This window comes from Schistocerca americana, chromosome 3 (genome assembly GCF_021461395.2).
Source record: "Schistocerca americana isolate TAMUIC-IGC-003095 chromosome 3, iqSchAmer2.1, whole genome shotgun sequence".
In the NCBI taxonomy this organism is placed as follows: domain Eukaryota; kingdom Metazoa; phylum Arthropoda; class Insecta; order Orthoptera; family Acrididae; genus Schistocerca; species Schistocerca americana.
Window position 1 is genome coordinate 562,446,322 of NC_060121.1, and position 16,775 is coordinate 562,463,096.

The window sequence follows — 16,775 nt, forward strand, 5'->3', positions numbered from 1 at the left end:
CCATGGTAGAATTTTACACACAGCATAATTTAATTATTGCTAATATTTGGTTTAAGAATTACAAGAGAAAGAAGAAAGATTTCAGAACCAGATTTTAAATTGTCAGACATTTCCAGGAGCAGATGTGGACTGACCATAATTTATTGGGCCTGAACTGTAGATTAAAACTAAAGAAACTGAATGAAGGTAGGAAATTAAGGAGATGGGGCTCGGGTAAGTTGAAAGAACCTGAAATTGTTGAGGGTTTCAGACGAAGCATTAGGCAACGGTTGACTAGGACAAGGGAAAGAAATGCAGTAGAAGATGAATGGGTAGCTTTGAAGAGATGAAATTTTGAAGGCAGCAGATCATCAAATAGATAAAAAGAAAAAGCTTAGTAGAAATCTTTGACAATACATGAGGTATTACATTTAACCAAAGAAAGGAGAAAATATAAAACTGCAGCAAATGAGGCAGGCGAATGGGAATGCAAACGCCTAAAAACTGAGTGACAGGAAGTGCAAAATGGCTAAACAAGAATGACTAAAGGAGAAGTGTAACAATTTAGAAGTATACTTCACTAGGGGAAAGATACGTACAGCCTACAGGAAAATTAAAGTGGCCTTTGGGGCGGGGCAGGGTGGGGGAAGGCAGCTGTTTGAATATCCAGAGCTTGGATGGAAAACCAGCTCTAAACAAGGAAGGGAAAGCTGAAAGGTGGAACATGGAAAAAGAAGACACATCAAAAAAAGTTTTGCATCACCTTGGTTCCCAGAACTCCTGACTGAGACATTGACTGTGGATACTGTATCACAGACACATTCCCTTTGACTGTTCAGAGATGTCACTAAACCTACCCAAAGATGTAAACAACCATGCACTAGCAGCACCTATTAGATGGAGGGGGGTCTGACAGCTGATCAGTACTAATCATTCCACCACGAAGGAGATACATGGCTCGTGTTGTCTGTAGTTCAACCATGCCTAGATGGACAATACCATGCCTAGATGGACAATACCATGGTTCGATTGCGTCCACATCGTTACTTTGTACCAGGAAGGGCTCTCAACAAGCGAAGTGTCCAGGCATCTCAGAGTGAACCAAAGTGATGTTCAGACATGGAGGAGATACAGAAAGACAGGAACTGTCGATGACATGTCTCACTCAGGCTGCCCAAGGACTACTACTGCAGTGGATAACTGCTACCTGCAGATTATGGCTCGGAGGAACCCTGACAGCAATGTCACCATGTTGACTAATGCTTTTTGTGCAGCCACAGGACGTCGTGTTACGACTCAAACTGTGTGCAATAGTCTGCATGATGCGCAACTTCACTCCCAACATCCATGGCGAGGTCCATCTTTGCAACCACGACGCCATGCAGCACGGTGCAGATGGGCCCAACAGCAGGCAGAAGGGACCCATCAGGATTTGCATCATGTTCTCTTCACCGATTAGTGTTGCATATGCCTTCAACCAGAGAATCATCATAGACGTGTTTGGAGGCAACCTAATCAGGGTGAATGCCTTAAACACACAGTCCAGCGAGTGCAGCAAAGTGGAGGTTCCCTGCTGTTTTGGGTTGCCATTATGTGGGGATGACGTGCGCTGCTGGTGGTCATGGAAGGTGCCGTAACGGCTTTACGATACGAGAATGTCATCCTCCGACCGATAGTGCAACAATATCGGCAGAATATTGGCAAGGCATTTGTCTTCATGGACGACAATTCGCACCTCCATCGTACTTATCTTGTGAATGACTTCCTTCAGGATAACGACATTGCTCGACTCGAGTGGCCAGCATGTTCTCCAGACATGAACCTTATCAAACATGCCTGGGGTAGATTGAAAAGGGCTGTTTATGGACAATGTGACCTGAAGGCTGTTTATAGACAATGTGATCTGAGGGATCTACGCCAAATCACCGTTGACGAGTGAGACAATCTGGACCAGCAGTGTCTTGATGAATGGCAGTATGCCACGAGGAATACATGCACCAATCAATGCAAGAGGATGTGCTACTGGGTATTAGAGGTACTGGTGTGTACAGCAATTTGGACCACAACCTCTGAGGGTCTCGATGTATGGTGGTACAACATGCAATGTGTGGTTTTCATGTTCTGTACAGGTTCCTGAACTCTCGGAACGAAGGTGATGTAAAACTCTTTTTGATGTGTGTATATAGAGGGTCTACAAGGGGGAGATGTACTTGAGGTAAATATTATGAAATGGAATACAATACAGCGAGAAGAACATGTGTTGAAAGACCTAAACCGAAACAGGGCCCTGGGAGTAGATGACATTCCTTCGGAGTTACTGATAGCCTTGGGAGAGGCAGCTATAACAGAACTCTCCCATATGGGGTGCAAGTTATAAGAGACAGGTGAAATAGCCTCAAATTTCAAGAAAAATGTAATCATTCCAATTTCACAGAAAGCATATGTATGTTACTGAAATATCAGTTTAATAGGTCATGGCTGAAAATACTAACACAAATTCTTTACAGAAGAACAAGAAGAATGGAAAAAGCTGATAGAAGCCAACCTCAGGGAAGATCAGTTCGGATTCCAGAGAAAAGCGACCCTACGACTTATCTTAAGAGAAAGGTTTTCTTAATGGAGGGAGTAAAAGGCTATCTACATCTCGCTTATTTAAATCTGTATTCAATGTTAATTAATTTCTCTTCTTCAGAAATGCTTTTCATGTCATTGCCAGCCAGTCTACATTTACTGCACAGAAAGTAGGCAGCAGCTGCCAGAGTCAAGGTACATGGAAGGGAACCACTGGTTGAGAAGGGAGCAAGACAGGGTTGTAGAATATTCCTCACATTATTCAATCTGTTCATTAAGCAAGCCGCAAAGGAAACCAAAGAAAAATTTGGAACAGGAATTAAAGTCCAGGGAGCAGAACAAGGAGAATGGAATTTAGTCTAACTAAATCAGGTGATGCTGAGGGAATTATATTAGGAAACGAGACACTTAAAGTAGTAGCCGAGTGTTGCTATTTGGGCAGCAAAATAACTGATGATAGCCGAAAGAGAGACGATATAAGATGTAGGTGGGCAATGGCAAGAAAAGCGTTTTTGAAGAGAAATTTGTTAACACTGAATATAGATGTAAGTGCTGGGAAGTCTTTTCTGAAAGTATGCCAATGGAGTGGAGCTGTTTACGGAAGTGAAACATGGATAATAAACAAATTGTGTGACACAACCTGACTAGCAGATGGATAGGTCGATAGACCACATTCAGAGACATCAAGTGGTGGAGGGGCAGGGGGTTAAAAACTGTGGAGGGAGACAAAGAGAGGAATATAGTAAGTAAATTCAAAAGGATGTAAGTTTCAGTAGTTATTTGAAGATGAAGAGGCTTATAAAGAATAGAGTAGCATTGTACCAGTTTTAATACTGAAAACAACAACAACAACGACAACATTTATATTCCTATTCATTGTTTCACACTGTAAGCATCGGTGCAGTACATGGGAGCAACAACTTCACATTAGAAGCACCACCTCTCTGAGCGAGCCTTTTCAACCGAAGTGCAGCAGGTTCCTCAGAGGTTGCACACTAATGACGGTTTAGCTTAACAGCCATTAATCCATTGACATACAGGAGAACTAGGAAATACAAAGTTCTAGTTATAGAAATTTGTACTACCTTCATGATTTGGATAATCAAACAAAGATCCCACCAACATGTCCTATGACTGTCATTGAAGCATATCTATTGTCTATAGCAATAGAGCACTCTGCTGCTGACCAGTCCACAGCTCAAGAACGTCTAGTTTACCTTGGTTGCACCCTGCCTGTACTCACCGAGTTCCCAGAGAATCTAAATAAGGTACAATAGAGCCTGAACTTTTCAGTATGGGAAGTAACATAATACAGCGAAGCCCGTTTGTGGCTCGTATTGTTGGCACAATAACTGCCAATTAGTTCCTGCTCCACATATGTATTTTCCTTTTGGTGTAACATGTCTGCATCCACACCAAGAGGTGTTCTACCACAAAGGGTAGTGCTGTAATGTTGTGTGTGGTCAGTGAAAGTGCTGTTTAACAGTCAGGATATCTACAAATCTTTATAGCAGCCTAGCCGCGAAATTAGAATTACTAGTCTGTAGGAACACCCTTTTTCCATTCTCCACCTTGACAGTTGACTGCGATCCTTTCTTTCTCTTGAATGTATCAGTTTACCGCTCCTGTAATTATCTTGTTTCTGAGCATTATAGTGTTCATTTTCTATCAAATTAACTGCCTCTTTAATGCAGTCATGTCTAGTTTATAACATTAACATCACACATGGTGATGAATCCCAGAAGTCAACACAGTGAGTGTTATTACTATTTGTAATAGTGACACTTCATGTAGAACTGAATTCAGTGTTGTTTATGAGTGACTAGGAAAGAAACTCAACTATATTAACAATTATGAATTTGCAAAAGAACTTTTAGAGTATGTATGGCCCATAGTCGTAACAAATAGTGATTATAGTGAATTATATTAAAATGGCTAACACAGAGCAACTTGGTAGCGATATTGTTAATGATGGAAAACATGTCTTATCAATTTTCAATTTGCTAATTCCATAAACTGTGTAACATTAACACCATGTGCAATGATATAGGCATTGATACATACTGAGATGATTATTCCCCCTAATGATTACCCTAATTACATTCCTTCTCCTATCTAGCGAACTTTGGCCGTTGTTAAATACTGACTACAATGAGTAAGGTTTCTTCCACTATGAAATTAAATTGAATTAAACACCATTTATTAATAGCAAACAGCTTTCCATCACACAAAATTTTTCCAAAATAATCCTATTTGCTAATGCTGTGTGCCGCTAAATAGCGAGAACTGTTGACCTACAAGGTCATCCATGGCTCACCAACTAATTGTTTGCTTAGCCTGCTACTAAATACTGTTGGTGTCAGCGATTATATTACTTTCAATCATGTAAGAGTAATATTCCCTTACAGATGCCGAAGATTTGACTTGCAAACAAAATATTTTCACTTGTTCCCAAATTGTCAGTTTCACGAGGGAAAAACATCCTGTTGAGTTCAAATACACACCAGACTACATGGACCTAGGCAACAGCCACCAGGAGGCAGGCTTTCCTATTATTTCCAAGCACTGCTGCTGCTGCTGTCTCAGCAGTAGGTGCGGGCTACACCCCACACACCAGCCTATTGGCACTGGCGACCATGCTACAGACCTAGCAACGCTGGCTCCTGAATCTCGGTCATGTTCTGACTGTGCTTCATATCGTTCTTTGTACTCAGCATTGCTTGGTTCTTGATATTGCTACATCTAGGCTCTCGATTTAGTTTACCCTTGTCATTCTGTCATGCTGTCTGTGCTGTTCGTTCATCACCGATGGTGATTTGCCAAAAACCACAGAAAGACAACAGCAATGTTTTCGGCCCCAGAGTCTCTGGGTCATGTCCGATTCCACTTGCTATAACTGGTGACAAGGATAACTTAACTGTGCCCTATGGAACTTCCAAATAGAACATTTGTGAGCACAACCTCTCTAATTTTTCCAATATTTTCATTGATTTGAGCAGTTAATGGACATCCAGAATGAGGTTTGCATTAATCAACATGTTGCCATTTTTAAATCGAGAAAACCACTCTTACACTTGAGGTTTTCCTCAGCATCATCTTGGTAAGCTGTTTTCAACACTCAAACCGTTTCAGCAGCATCTTTACAGAACAGAAAAAAATTTCATGACTGCACATTGTTCACTTAAACTTGCCATTGTAAAAAATGGAACAGCACTAGCATAAACAATTACTGCAGATGAACAGAACAAGCCAGGTACTTAAAGGCGGCACTGAACTAGCAATGAGTTGGGCTATATACACCTCGTGGCAGAAATACTCTGCCCATAGCAATGTTAGTCCAGGGGGTTTGTTTGTTCGTTTTGTACCCTCTCATTTTTTTTGTCGGCCTCTTCAACAAGTTACATGAAGGATGTAGTGTAACACCTAGGCAACATGACAGAAGGAAAGAAGTAAGACAGAAGAATGGTAAATTAATGATTTTGCTGCTGTTGCAGTTGATCCGCATGTTAGCTTCCGCTAAATCACACGAAGAAGTGGCACAAGTCAAGCAAGGGTCTAACACCTTCTCCATTGACATAAGTTCCATCACTACCACACCCCTCTCCATCAAGAGCTACATAGAAACTATTACGAGAGCTGTGCCAACTTTAGTACATGGATATTAAGACTGGATATTCCAGATGTATCTTGTTTAGTGATGAAGTCATGTTTACCAGTCATGGCCAGGTAAACCACCAAAACATGCACTATTGGTTTATTGACAATCCCATGGAACATCGGCATCCATGGAGTGTAAACGTGTGGTGTGGGATAAAGGACCACCAGCTCATAACCTCATTTCTCATAGATAGAACACTGCGTGTGCACAAGTATCGTAGCCTCTAAACAGACCACCTTGCTAGAGGATATTCTTCTGCAGACTAGGAGGAACCTATGGTACCAACATGATGGTTGTTCAGTTTATAGCACATGAAGTACTACAGCATGTTTTCACAAACTCTCAAAATCATTGCACTGGACGCACAGGACATGTACCTTGGTCATCTCACTGACAAGATTTGATGTCTGTAGCCTTTTTTTCTGTGGGGAAAGCTGAAAAACAATGTCTACAAGTATGTACCAACTACACCTGATAATACGCATTGACATATTACTGCAGTCTGCTCTGTCACATCCATGAAATGCAAGCATGTGTGCATCAGCCATTCCATAATGGACTGGAAGGACGTATTACCACTGCCAGAGGTAATTTTGAACACAACTTGTGATGGTCAGTTGTCTCGTTACTGGTCAGATTCCACATAACTACTATATGAAGTTAAGTCGGTCTTCGGTGCGTGCTGCCACAGGCAGGTCAATCCATATCTTGTGCCTTTACTGGATGGTGCCCATTTTTATTTGTAGGCGCACGACGATTTTTCAGTCTGGAGACATTAGCGAAAATTAGAATATCTCTGCACTGGGTAAGTTGCATCATTGCAATTGACACGATTGTTCTTTAGAGAAGTGTCCTCTACAACATTGTCTATTAAACAAAATACTCTAAATTAAAAAATAACCAGTCAAAATGACCTCCCAGTTGGGTATCCAAATTTTTCAAAAATCCACTTTTTTTAGGCCCAAAAATAACAAACAAGGAGTGATTTATGAGAGTATTTTTTCCTATAGTTAGATATCATACACTACTAGCCTCATATAGAGCATGAACACTTACGAATGTTCCCTTAATTTTTTATTAATTTTTGAAATTTGAAAATATGATTTTTACACAGTATTTACGCCTATAAGATAGCAATGTACTGTAAAAATTTCAACACTGATATCTGACTGTGAACAAAGATATGAATTTTTGAAAATGAGGAGATAATTCACATTACTCTACAACTGATCTTATGGCTGTTGCCTGTTTATATGGTTTATTGTTTCACTGTAACAAAATTTAATTGTGACATATTTCGTTAACACTACCAACCAATATTCATTTATTTATTTTTAATAATGAAAAATTAAACAAGAGGAGCTTTTGCTTTTGTTCTATGGTAATAAAAATGCCCATTTACGTTTATTGTCAATAAAGAAGTACATTACTACTGGGTGTGGCATTGTTGTCAGTCTGTTCTGAAACCTCTGTTAGAATGGATGTACATACTTCATCGAGAGTGTAGAATGTGTTACATGCTTTGTTCTGTGTGTAACTCTTAATTAATTTTCAGAGTAACTGGAGTGCAATAACATGGATGAACAGTGTCTGTTGGACAGATAGCAAGCAAAGTATGTCACAAAACAGTTTACAGTTCAGTTTCAAGAAACTTGAAAAATGTCAATGACTTTGATGAAGTTAGACAAACTTTGTTTAAATTTCGAGTAAGTTCTTCTGTAACATCAGTGTGTGAGTATCATGAGAAGTAATATATCCTGAAGTACAACCACATTTTTGGAAGAAAGTGCTGTGACCCACTTAAAGTTCATAAAAAGCCTATTACTAAAGGTTTGAGGGAAATAAAACTTAAACATTTGTCCTTGTTATGTGAGAGTGAAACAGCTTCCCAAGTGAAACATAATGTGATTCCTGGAAATTCCCTGTGCCCAAATGTTTACTCAAAAATATTTGTTGTGAATCCAGAACCAGAATCACGTAACCTTGTTAATGACATTTATATTCCTAATGAGGAAGCTGTTAGCATATTGGATTTTGCTTGTTCTAAGTTAGATGTATCTCCCGCTTCTAAAATAATAAAATTAAGTAGCAGAAAAAGAAAAGCAGCCATTGAAAATAATGTACAACAAATTTCAGACAAAATTAGAAGGGACTTGGAATCGTGCTTTAATAATACAGATACCAACATAATTTCTAAAGAATAAGAAAACCTACCACCAGCATCATCAGACGCTAAATCTTTGAGCTTAATAGAGAAATTAAAAATTAAATGTTCAGCGACATCTAAAGAGGAAAAAGTTAAAATTTTTAGTTTGCTCCCTGACTCATGGTCAAGAGAAAAAAAATAGTTCATGAATTCAACATTTCTTATTGTTTGGTCAAACTAACCCAAAAATTAGTGAAAGAGCAAGGCATTCTTCCAGTTTTAGGAAAGAAGAATGGAGTAGGTATAAGTGATGAAACAATTAAAAAGATCCAGCAGTTTTTTGAAGATGATGAAAACAGCAGAATGTGCCCAGGTTGCAAAGACAGCAAAAGAATTGTTATAGATGAAGTTAAAGTAACAAAGCAGAAATGACTAGTGCCGTCAAATTTAAATTATGTAGCTTTCAAAAATTCTCATCCTGAATGCAAAATTGGAAGGTCAGAATTTTGTGACCTCTGCCCACAGTGGTGTATTTTGGCTGGATCCTAAGGAACACACTCCATATGTATGTGTTAATATCATCAAAATGTCAAACTGATGATTGCGGGTGCAAAACTCAGTGATCTTAGCTACAAACAGTTACTACATTTAATGGTCTGTGACACTAACAGTTATGACTGCAGGATGGGTTTGTGTAATAAATGCCCTGGTAAGCAAACCATTGTTGAATTGTTTCACGAATATGATGAGGAAATGCCATACAGTATTACCTTCAAACAGTGGGTCACAACTGACAGGGCAGAAATGATAACAGTGGTTGAATCTCAGGAAGAGTACTTGGAATCCGTAATTGATAACATACAAAAACTCAATGTCACTACTATATTTCTAAAATCCAAAGTAAGTTTTTGAAGGACAAAAAAGGACAACTTTATGAAACCGAATACATAGTGCCAGCTGATTTTGCCGAAAATTTTACACATGTGATTCAGGATGCATTACAAGAGTACCACTGAGTCAATGACCAGGCAACAGTTGATCCATTTATTCTCTACTTTAAAAATGAGAAAGACGAAGTTTGCAGTTCTTCAATTTGCATTCTAAGTGACTTCTTGGAGCACAGCACTTTGATTGTACATGTGTTACAAAAGTATGGAATATATTACATAAAAGAAAATTTTCCAAGTTTGAGAAGCTGATATACTTTCCAGATGGAAGTGGTAGTCAGTATAAGAACAAAAAGAATTTTTCAAATCTGAGCAACCACAAGGTAGACTTTGGGTTGGAGACTGAATGGCACTTTTTTGCATCTTGTCATTGTAAAGATGCATGTGATGGGATAGGAGGTCTGACAAAACACGAAGTAAGTAAAGCCTGCCTACAAAGACCAAATACTCACAGTACAGGACATGTATGTCTTTTGAAAGGATAATATTAAAGGGATTACCTATTTTCTGATCAAGAAAGAAGAAGTGGTTCTGCATATGCAAACAACACTCCAAACTAGATTTGAAAACTGTACAGCAATACAAGGACAAGGCATTTCCACAAACTGTTTGGTATGGCAGAAAACTTAGTTCGATGCTATGTAACGTCAGAAACCGAAATTTATGAGGATCATTGTGGCAGTAAAATTACACCTCTGTCTTTAACACTGAATGATACAGTGGTATGTGCGTATGACAGACATTGGTAGCTTGCAGAGGTTGAAAGAAGTAGTTTGGAAAACAATGATGTTTTTGTGCATTTTTTATCATCTTACTGGCCCAAGAACATCATTCAAGAAATCTACTAGTGACAAATGTTTTAAGGAAACAGTGCTTTAACTTACCATAGCTACTGGGATATCTTTTTCTACATCACAGATGCTGTCTGAAGAAATAAGTGTCCTTAACATTCACCACCAGGTTTAGGAACAGTCGTGTCTCGAAGGTTGTTAATTGAAAATATTTATTTTAAGTAGCCTATGTCAAAATAATATAAATGTTAATTTCAGTGATGATTACATTTTCTGTATATAATTCAGTACCTTAGCTCAAAAATAATTTTTTATATCCTGCCAATATCACACATGAATAGGCAACAGCCATAAGATCAGTTGTAGAGTAATGTGAATCATTTCTTCATTTTTTAAAATTCATATCTTCGTTCAATGTTGAAATTTTTACAGTACATTGCTATTATACAGGTGTAAAAACTGTGCAAAAATCATTTTTATATTCAGTCCCACCTGAGATAACTAACACCAAACTTCACAAAAAATGCAAATTTTCAAATTTCAAAAATTCATAAAATTTAAAGAAACATTTGTAAGTGTTCTTGCACTATATGAGGCTAGTAGTGTACGATGTGTAACAACAGGAAAAAAATATACTCTCATGAATCACTCCTTGCTTGTTATTTTTGAGAGCAAAAAGTAAATTTTTGAAAAATTTGAAAACCAAACTTGGAGGTCATTTTTGAATTTAGGGTATTTTGTGTAATAGACAATGTTGTAGAGGACACTTTTCTAAAAACAGTCATGTCAACTGCAATGTTGTAACTTAACCCAATGCTGAGATATTCATAGTTTTGCTAACGTCTCTAAATTTAAACATTGTCGCGTGCTTACAAACGAAAATGGCTGCCATTCAGTAAAGGTGAAAGGTAAATTTAAAAAAAAAGAACTGTTTAACCTAACCTAAACTTCAATTATAAGGCAATCACATAATACATAAATATGGTCAAGCAACCACCTTAATTTTTATTGTAGGCCTACCACTTCATTTGGATTGACCCAGGTATTGTACAAGTATCTGGTTTGGTAACTTTTCAAAATAAGATATACCAAACAACACTCAATAGAATCCTATAACAAGCACCACAGACATTCTAATTTACCCCACTTTTATTTTGTTAACGTCAAATGACATTGTTCCATTTGAAAAAGCGGATTTTTGGACAGAAAATATGCTTTCTAAGTACTAATACAATCTGTTTATTGCTAACTATATCAGCCCCTGACTTCCAACCCCTTATGTGAAAACTGCATAACAACAGCACTTCCCATTTCTGCAATATTTGTGGAGCAAGTTTTACGTGATTCACACAAACATAAAACATTAACAACATAGAATAAGGTGAGAATAGGACAGGAAGTCAGCCAAGGCCTAAACAAAGGAATCATACTAACAGTGCCCTTAGCGACAAGGAGAAGCTATGTAAGACAAGTCAAGGTGGGTGGACAGGGAATAAACACTGGTCCTCTCGACTACGAACGTCCAGTACTTTAAGTCTGGAGTCGCCACCTCACTTGGTACACGATTGGAATGGAACTAAGTACAATGTTGACATTGTGACTTCACTAATGCCCTACCTCTTATAGGACAGAAGTAACTCAGCATTTATGATAATCCTCAGGACAATAATACACATGGTCAAAATCTGGAACAGAATAGCATTTTTTTTCTTAAATTTGGTGCTAACACAGATACTACTTTGGAAAACAGGGGTACAATTCTGGGCAAAATATCTCTAATCAAGATGGGACAAGATGAACAAAAACCCCGGTGAAAGATTTAGCCAATTTTCCCAAAGCCTCATATGGCACTGGGTGGTAATGGGTGTACTCATTTGTTAACAATCAATCAAATACACTGGCACTGTAAGAAAGAAATGACCAATTTACTGACTATTTGGGCAGGATACGTCGATTTCAAACTCGGCAGCAAAATACTAGACCAGTTACGAAAAAATATATACGATTTTAATTGAGGCACGGCTTGGCGGAACACTATCAGTGTTACGGTATATTGTGTAATGGAGGCAATTATTTGTGATGATTTTTATGAAGGGCCAAAATACGTCATAAGTTAGCTATGGTTAGAAAAGTGTATTATATCTCATCAACTACCAAAATCCTCTTGAAGCAGAAATAAGGATTTATTGCATTCACAAGTTACTTATATTTCTAACATTTAGGTAATGTTCACTATTACTGCAGCACTAGTCACCGTTTCTGTAAATACATAATGCGCAACAAACTGAAAAAAAAAAAAAAAAAAAATGGTTTGAAATTTCGTCGACGGGTAAACACAAGAAAACCGGAACATACTTACGCCTTTCCGTTGATTCTGTTTCTTCTTCACTACCAGCCAGTCTCTGCTTATTAAAAATATTATCCCGTTTGTTTCTACGCTCCGTCTGCATAAGCGCTGCTGTAAGTTCACGTCTATGTTTTACACTTGTTATGTTCGGCTGTTTCTGCTCAATTCTGAATTTATTACTCATCTTCGAAATACAGAGCACTATGTCAAACCTCAAAAACGACTTTCTATCTAAACTTTCGCGCCCTTTATATTTTCAGCCATGGATAACATCTTCACTCGTATGGCATAGGGTACCAACTGTAAAATATCGACAACAAAGTTACCTCTGATTTTGTAAACATCACTACAAAGTCCTAAAAGTACAGCAGCCTGTGTTCAGGTCGCGTCGCATTTAACTACAAATAAATTTGTGCACAAAATGACTGAACACTGAAATTTATTTTTAATATGATGTCTACAATGGACAGACATTAAGTCTTAATTCTTTGAATTGCTTCCTCTGTATTTTAGACTCTTTCGTGACCGATTTCTTTAAAGCATGTGACTCATTGTCATGCCTACGCTCATTATCGAGAGTACGTGCGTATGGGCTATCAAGTGAAAATTGCGACTGTAATGAGCATTTCTTGGTAGGAAATACATAGAAGGTTATCTTCGATGTAGTGTCATGGACAGATGTATGGTGCAAGTCCGGGTGTACTCCAGACTCTTGAATATTAACTTAATTGATTCATCCCGTGAAGATAAAATGATCGATTTAAGGTCGATTCCCACTGGACGTCAAATTTAGAGGTAGGCCAAACGATTATTCTGGAGTAACCGTTATCACTTATCACGGTTCAAGTTATTCTTTGATAACTGTTATTTTCCGCAATTGGTAAACGGTCCATTTTAACACAAGTGATGTATCACGTAGCAAATACCGTCCACACTGGCGGAATGTTACATAATACCACATATTTATACATTTGTGATTATTACAGTGCCATCTATCACAAAGCGAAAAAAGTGGTCCAACTAAAACATTCATATTTCTTTCCGTACGACACGAGTATGTAATAAAAAATGGGGGTTCCTATTTTTAAAAAATGCAGTTGATGTCTAGCGCCATCTGGTTTCCCCCTTGAAGCTAGACAAGCTTTGTTCTTTGTAGTTTTTTCGTTTGACGCGTATTTCAGGAGATATTTGGCCCGGTCACAATCAATGGACCACCCTGTATGAAGCACTCTCTCCCAGGAGTGATTTGCCTTTGCCAATACATAATTTACAAATTAAGCACAAAACACGCAAATGCCAGTAAATATTCAAAATACCATGATCATCTGTTAAAACAAAATACTACTCGGAATAAAAAGGCATAGATAGAACATATTTCACACTACCAGCACACTTTTCTTTGGGGGAGAGGAGGGGGGGCTTCTTGTGAGGAACTAGGAAGTTTTAGTAATGCATACATAAGTAATGAGTATGAAACTGGTAGGGTCTCACTTTCAAAGAAAGATAAGGCAGTAACAGTATCCAAAATTGCAAAGCAGTTAGCAGCTGAATTACACATAGAGGATGCCTCCATGGGAATTTATAATGAGTTGGTGCTCTTATTAGTGTGCAAGAATGGCTCCCACAGTCATGACAGTTCTCTGTATTTACAATCTTTTTACGATTTTAAAAGAATGTTATTACTATGGTGTACAGAGTACATATTACAATTTTGTATATGTAACTGGATGACAATGCATGATAAACATTTTTCTCAAATGAATAAACAGATCAATCAAAACAAAGTCAATAAACAGGTAAAATAGAAAAAGATGAGGCAAGATATGACTTGTCTACTTGTGTGTAACTTATACATTCATTTCCATTTTTTGAAACTAATGAGGCAATCACAGTGACTGGGCATTTGCAGACGGCATTTCTCAAATTAACATAACCTCGTTATCCACACATTACCTTCATGCTTAGAAATAATTAGGTACTAAAAAAAGTAACAAGTTACATTATTTCTAAGAATCAAGCTTTTTTTCTTAGTCATCTGTTTTCTGATGCCAACTCCTGTGCCAGCCTTTTCATTCAGAGTATCAGTTGCATCCTACGTCCTCAATTATGCATTGGATGTATTCCAATCTCTGTCTCCCTGTACAGTTTATTATCCTCTACAGCTCCCTCTAGTGCTATGGAAGTTACCCCGTAATGCCTTAACAGATGCCCGATCATCCTGTCCCTTCTTCTTGTCAGTGGTGTTTCTGTCCTCGCCAATTCTGCAGAGAACACCCTCATTCTTTAACTTATCAGTCCACCTAATTTTCAGCGTAGTTCTGTAGCACCACATCTCAACTGGTTCGAATTTCTTCTGTTCTGGTTTTCCCACAGTCTATGTCCAACTACCATACAATGATATGCTCCAAACACACAAGTACATTCTCAGAAATTTCTTCCTCAGATTAAGACCTATGTTTGGTACTTGCAGACCTCTCTTGGTCAGGAAAGCCTTTTTCACCGGGGATAGCTTCCTTTTTATGTCCTCTTTCCTCCCTCTGTCATGGCTTATTTTGCTGTCTAGGTAGCAGAATTCCTTAACTTCCCCTTCTTCACAGTCCCCAACTGTTCTGATTTCTGCTACCTCTCATAACCTTGCTGTTTCTTTGATTTACTCTAAATCCATGTTCTGTACTCGTTAGACTGCAATTCTTCTTCACTTTCACTGAGGATAGCAATGTTATCAGCAAATTGTATCAGTGATAATCTTTCACTCTGACTTTTAATCCCACTCTTGAATCTTTCTTTTATATCCATCATTGCTTCTTTAATGTATAAATTGACAGTTGGGATGAAAGACTATGTGGGGATGTAGAACCACTGGCTCTACCCCCCACCCCCAATAATATCGCTGCCTTATCACAGCAAGAACAACTGTATCTATGCTACACTCACTGTGTAAATGCTGCAAGAATAAAAGTATTCATAGTAAGTGATGGGAGTGTGAGTGATTATTTATTGCCTTAATTACCACACCTGCTCCCCACTACCTAAAACTACATTCCTGTCTTACACGTTTTTAATCCGAGCACTTCGTTCTTTGTCTTCCACTCTTATTGTTCCGTCTTGATTATTGTACATATTACCCACTTTTCCCTATAACATACCCCTATTTTTCTCAGAATCTCAAACATTTTGCACCATTTTACACTATCAAATACTTTTCCATTTTGACAGATCCTATGAATGTGTGTCGATTTTTCTTCAGTCAGCGGAGATGCTGAGTTGCAGATAGGCACAACGAAAAGACTCTCACAATTATAGCACCTAGCCATTAAGGCCTGGTCAACAATAGACAGACATATGACACACACACACACACACACACACACACACACACACACACACACACAAATGCAACTCACACACATGACTGCAGTCTCAGCCAACTGAAACCACACTGTGTACAGCAGCACCAACGAGTGCATGATGGAAGTGGCAACTGGGTGGGGGGAGGAGGAGGCTGGAGCAGGGAGGGGGAGGGATAGTATGGTGGGGGTGGTAGAAAGGATCTAAATGGCACAGGCTGTGAAGCAGTCATTGAAATGAAGGATATCATGTTTGGCAATGTTTTCAGCAACAGGGTGGTCCACTTGTTTCTTGGCCACAGTTTGTTGGTGGCCATTCATGCAGACAGACAGCTTGTTGGTTGTCATGCCTACATAAAATGCAGCACAGTAGTTGCAGCTCAGCTAGTAGACCACATGACTGGTTTCACAGGTAGCCCTGCCTATGGTGAGATAGGTGATGTTAGTGACCGGACTGAAGTAAGTGGTGGTGGGAGGACTTATGTGACAGGTTGTGCATTTAGGTCTATTACAGAGGTATGAGCCATGAGGTGAGGGATTGGGAGCAGGGGTTGTGTAAGGATGGACGAGTATACTGTGTAAGTTCAGTGTACGATGGAATACCACTGTGGGAGGGTTGGGAAGGGTAGTGGGCAGGACATTTCTCTTGCTCCAGTCCTGGGTGGTACTAGTCGCCGCACCCATCATGCACTGGAGCTGCTGCTCACAGTGTGGTTTCAGTTGCCTGAGACTGCAGTCGTGTGTGTCAGTCGTGTGTGTGTGTGTGTGTGTGTGTGTGTGTGTGTGTGTGTGTGTGTGTGTGTGTGTGTGTGGGCACGCATAATTGTGAGAGTCTTTTTGTTGTGCTTATCTGCGACCCAGCATCTCTGCTACATGGTGAGTAGAAACTTTCCTTCTCATAATATCTGTTCTTTCCTCTGCATTTAACAGTGGAATTCCCATTGAACTCTTAATGTTACTGCTCTTGCTTTTAATTTCACCAAAGGTTG

At 38.8% G+C, this 16,775-nt stretch overlaps 1 protein-coding gene across 1 annotated transcript in view; it reads right to left on the reverse strand.

Moving 5' to 3' along the window:
- Positions 1-12,727, reverse strand: part of LOC124606749 (disks large-associated protein 5-like) — a 168,092-nt gene extending 155,365 nt beyond the window's left edge. The window contains exon 1 of the mRNA XM_047138795.1: positions 12,452-12,727. Within this exon, the coding sequence (XP_046994751.1) occupies positions 12,452-12,623 (172 nt within the window). The 5' untranslated portion in view covers positions 12,624-12,727. The remainder of the gene's footprint in view (positions 1-12,451) is intronic.
- Positions 12,728-16,775: the final 4,048 nt, after the last annotated feature.